At 43.0% G+C, this 4,513-nt stretch overlaps 1 protein-coding gene across 1 annotated transcript in view; it reads left to right on the top strand.

Moving 5' to 3' along the window:
• LOC134198013 (integrator complex subunit 9 homolog) overlaps positions 1-4,306 on the top strand; it is a gene marked incomplete at its 5' end in the record, with an annotated part of 5,301 nt that extends 995 nt beyond the window's left edge. Inside the window, 13 exons of the mRNA XM_062667355.1 lie at positions 21-135; positions 191-240; positions 301-431; positions 490-550; positions 1,109-1,151; positions 1,214-1,342; positions 1,402-1,478; positions 3,130-3,198; positions 3,263-3,343; positions 3,400-3,486; positions 3,663-3,923; positions 4,109-4,165; positions 4,221-4,306. Coding sequence (XP_062523339.1) covers positions 21-135; positions 191-240; positions 301-431; positions 490-550; positions 1,109-1,151; positions 1,214-1,342; positions 1,402-1,478; positions 3,130-3,198; positions 3,263-3,343; positions 3,400-3,486; positions 3,663-3,923; positions 4,109-4,165; positions 4,221-4,226 — 1,167 coding nt within the window. The remainder of the gene's footprint in view (positions 1-20; positions 136-190; positions 241-300; positions 432-489; positions 551-1,108; positions 1,152-1,213; positions 1,343-1,401; positions 1,479-3,129; positions 3,199-3,262; positions 3,344-3,399; positions 3,487-3,662; positions 3,924-4,108; positions 4,166-4,220) is intronic.
• Between the last annotated feature and the right edge of the window lie 207 nt (positions 4,307-4,513).

Genomic DNA, 4,513 nt, shown 5'->3' with positions numbered 1-4,513 from the left:
CCTCCAATTTTCATCATCAGCCTCTCGACAGAACGTCAATGCACAACTGTGACATCCTCCTCATGACTGGAGGTCTAACCGAAGCTCCTGCAGTCACACCAGACGGCATGGTGGGAGAGTTCTGCACACAGCTAGGTGCCACAAACAGTTGACAATAATACTAGCAATGAATCAAATTGTTTGTTTACAGCAAGAACATTGCAAAATGGAGGAAATGTGCTTGTACCATGCTCTCCAACTGTATGCAGTATTTGTTTAGTGTGTTGTTTGTTGGAGTGTGTTGTGATGTCATTATTATAGGGTGTGATATACGATCTGCTCGAGTGTCTTCCGGCGTATTTGGACAACATGGGACTGCAACACGTCCCGCTGTACTTTTTGTCGCCAGTTGCAGAGACGTCACTTGCTTATTCTAATATTTGTGGAGAATGGTAGAGTTGTAGTGTATTGGTTGTGATGTTGTTGTGTATATTTGTGTTGTGTTGTGAGGTGCTGCAAACCTAGGCAAGACAAAATGTATATGCCGGAGCCGCCATTTGGACACTCGGAGGTTTCTTGTGACTGCCAGTAGGAAGAACAGACAGACAGACAGACAGACAAACAGAAAGATGGATAGACAGACAGACAAACAGACAGATGGACAGACGGACAGAAAGATAGACAGATGGATAGACAGACAGACAGAGAAATGAACAGATGGATAGACAGACAGATGGACAGACGGAGACAGAAAGATGGATAGACAGATAGACAGACAGAAAGACAGACAGAAAGACAGACAGGCAGACAGACAGATGGATAGACAGATGGACAGACAGACTGACAAGCAGACAGACAGATGGACAGACAGGCAGACAGAAAGAGAAACAGATGGACAGACAGACAGATAGATAGGCAGACGGACAGATAAATAGACAGAAAGACAGATGGACAAACACATAGACAGAGAGACAGATAGACCGACAAACAAACAGACAGATAAACACACAGATAGACCGACAAACAAACAGACAGACAGACAGAAGGGATAACAGGAAGAATGAACACACAGCAAGAAACTAAATTGCTCTAATTGTACATGTTTATTACCGCTTATCTATCGGTGCAGCTTCTCAAGAACAACAGATTACAATCTTTCAAAAGCGTTGCCGGTAAGACAAACATTTTATATCTTAGTATTTTTAGTATCACTCAATGTACAAAAATTTTTTAGATGGATTGAGTGATGTGTACAAGACACCGTGTGTTGTATTCTGTGGTCACCCTTCCCTTCGCTGTGGTGACACCGTTCACTTCATGGAAGTGTGGGGTCCAGGAAGTCAAAACAGTGTCATTTTTATTGGTATTGTTGTATGGCTGGTGCTGCAAGTTTTGAGAGAAAGTAGGTTTTGAGTTGTTTAGAGACTGGATTTCAAGCTGGTGATCCGACGTATCCACTAGCTCAAGTGTTGGCTCCTTACCAACCTCTGGCTATGAAAGTACTTGTGATGTGATGTCGTTGAGCTTCAATTGTGTTGTCTTGCTTGCTTGTCTGTTTACTGGTGTGCTTTTTATTATTTTTCACTTTATTGATGTGACTGTCTCCCTGTCTGTTTGTCTGTCTGTCTGTTCGTCCGTCTGTTTGTCTTATTTCACTACTGAACACAAAAGCAGACTTTTACAAGAACACTACAGGTAACAACTGCTAACCTAAATGTCCATCTACTGAGACATACAGATCGAATACTACTAATAGTCTAATGAATGATGTTCTGAATGTCTGTCTGCCTGTCTGTCTGCCAATTTCATTTATTGAAACACGAACTCTACGTTACATTTCTAACACTAAATGCAAACAAGCTACTGAGTTCAGCTTGTCTGTCTGTCTGTCTGTCTGTCTGCCTGCCTGCATGTCTGTCTGTCTGCCTGCCTGCATGTCTGTCTGTCTGCCTGCCTGCATGTCTGTCTGTCTGTTGTCTGTCTGTCTCTCTGTTTGTCTGATCGTCTGGCTGTTGTTTGTCTGTCTGTCTGTCTATCTGTCTGTTTGTCAATACATATATTTTCAACCATTGAACTATTATACACCATCTAAGCAAAGCAACTAAATACTACCCAAGCCAATAGGGCTTGGTTCTACCTACAACTATTTATGTTTATGTTGCTGTCTCTTGAAACAATCTTCTTTATTTTTCTGTCAATCACTCTAGCATTTGATCGTTGTAGACACACAGAAAACACAGATCTCCAGTATGTCTTGAAGGTTGATGCATTTGGTTTTCCGTCGTCGTCGTCTCTTGATAGCTGTGACAGTTTCTTCAAATAGTCTTCAGCTTTCTCTCACCAACAGCCAAAATGTTTGAAGACTATAGGCACAAATATTGGTCGAAAATTTCCAGGCAAGAGCTCCTGGTCGTACTTTTTGATCTTCAGATTTTCTCTTCTGGTTGCCGCTGCTCTCTGAGTTGTAGCTGATAAACCTTCTATTTTATTGCTCCAGGTATGTGCTAGAGCAATATTCCATTCAAGATCCATCCCCGATGCCGAATCAAATACGACTATGTCTGATCTGTCTTCAGAATTGACATACCTTCCTCTGGGTTCTTTTACGTGATGTAATTGCAGTTGACTCAAACAGTCTGACCATGCTGAAACCATGTTGTTATGGCTGATTACCGGGCTGCCCCCAGTCTTACATGTTATCAGGTGGTATCCATCTGAGTCTAATTCTTTCCCACAGTCACACTGACCAGAAGCCAAAGGCATTTGGCAGCCCAGTCTCATCAAGGATGCCAAGCGGAAATCGCACGGAGATAATGCATGCCATGATGATGATGCTACTGTCAGGAGCCACGCTCCTGCACCTTTGCCTTGCAAGGACTTCATTTGAGATTGGTCTCTAGTCGAAGATGAATTCTGAATAAAACCATTTGACAGAGATTTCATGTATTCCTCAGTCAGCTTGTGTTGTAGTTGCTTCCTGTCGTTGATAACTTCTACGAGAGCTTTGTTTTGAGGCAAAACATTGCACAAATCTCTGTTTGTCTGTCTGTCTGTCTGTTTGTCAAGTGAAGGTGCTTTTTACTTCACGATGCAACGCTCTTGTCTGCAAAACAGTTCTATTATACAAATACTGCATCTCATTCCATGCAGGTATTCTGGTGCCCAATTGATCCAAGGTTGGATTTCCAACAAGCGAAACTACTACTCAGAGACCTGCAGGTTACTCATCAGGTGCAGCTATTACCATATGTATATGTTAATCAATTTTGTATACGACCGGCAGCCTCGACACACTATCATTCCAGAGTCATACCTCCGTCCACCTTTGACAATGCCTCAGAGAGTTGATCTAGCACTGGATCTGGTCTGAATGCACATTGGTGCAACTTTCATTGTAACTGTTTTGATTGGTCTTAATAGGAAGGCCCGGTTTCAACCTTTACACGTGGCGATGTTGTATCGCTGAGTCTCGACATGAAGTTCTCCAGGGCAACAGTGGCTCCGACGGTCTGCACACACACACACACACACACACACACACACACACACACACACACACACACACACACACACACACACACACACACACACACACACACACACTGACACACACACACACACACACACACACACACACACACACACACACACACACACAGTTTATTTGTTTGTGTGTTATCTAGCTTGCTGCATCCTTAATTCCTCGGGAGATCCAACCTGGAGTTGCAGTTACATCTATTCAGGCGTCGCTTTATAGTCATGACAATCGCCATACACTAAGGGCATTAACTCAACAATTCTCAGCTGCTGGCATTCCGGATCATAAGGTCGGTTCAGGAAAATTGGAGGAAGGAGAAATTCAAGAACAAGAACGAGAAGTGAAGCAGAAGTCTAGACTTGTTGGGGATGTGTCTGTGGATGGTCTAGTGCAAGAGTTATCGAGGGTAAGTTATTTGCGTTAGGTTTTGCAAGAATGTGTGTGTGTGTGTGTGTGTGTGTGTGTGTGTGTGTGTGTGTGTGTGTGTGTGTGTGTGTGTGTGTGTGTGTGTGTGTGTGTGTGTGTGTGTGTGTGTGTGTGTGTGTGTGTGTGTGCATCAATCGTCATTCACTCTTGTGTTGCATTCTTTAGCGGGGGTTGCTACTTGTTCAAGAAGAAGTGACGCATCAGGGACATCGTTTGATTGCAGTAAGAACGTCTCAATACAAATTATTATATTGTAACAATTCTTTCTAAATGTCAGTCTTAATGCCGGTTCACAATGTCTACATTGGCACCAACGGAACACAACGAACGTAGCGAGCATAACGAACGTTTCATTGTGAACTGGGTTATTGTTTGTCATGTTACGTTATGTTGGGTTTATATACGTTGGATTTCGTTGCTATTCTATTCCAACGGAACGAAACCGAACATTTGACGAATAGCCATGGTGCAGTGAATCACATGCATGGTTACGGTAGCATGCGCCAAATTGTAAAATATGAGGAGAAGCTAGTTGAAGCCGTCAAAAGCTACCCCTGCTTGCGGCAAGTG

This window comes from Corticium candelabrum, unplaced genomic scaffold, assembly GCF_963422355.1.
Source record: "Corticium candelabrum unplaced genomic scaffold, ooCorCand1.1 SCAFFOLD_113, whole genome shotgun sequence".
Taxonomy (NCBI): Eukaryota; Metazoa; Porifera; class Homoscleromorpha; order Homosclerophorida; family Plakinidae; genus Corticium; species Corticium candelabrum.
This window is presented reverse-complemented; position numbering and strand designations above follow the sequence as displayed.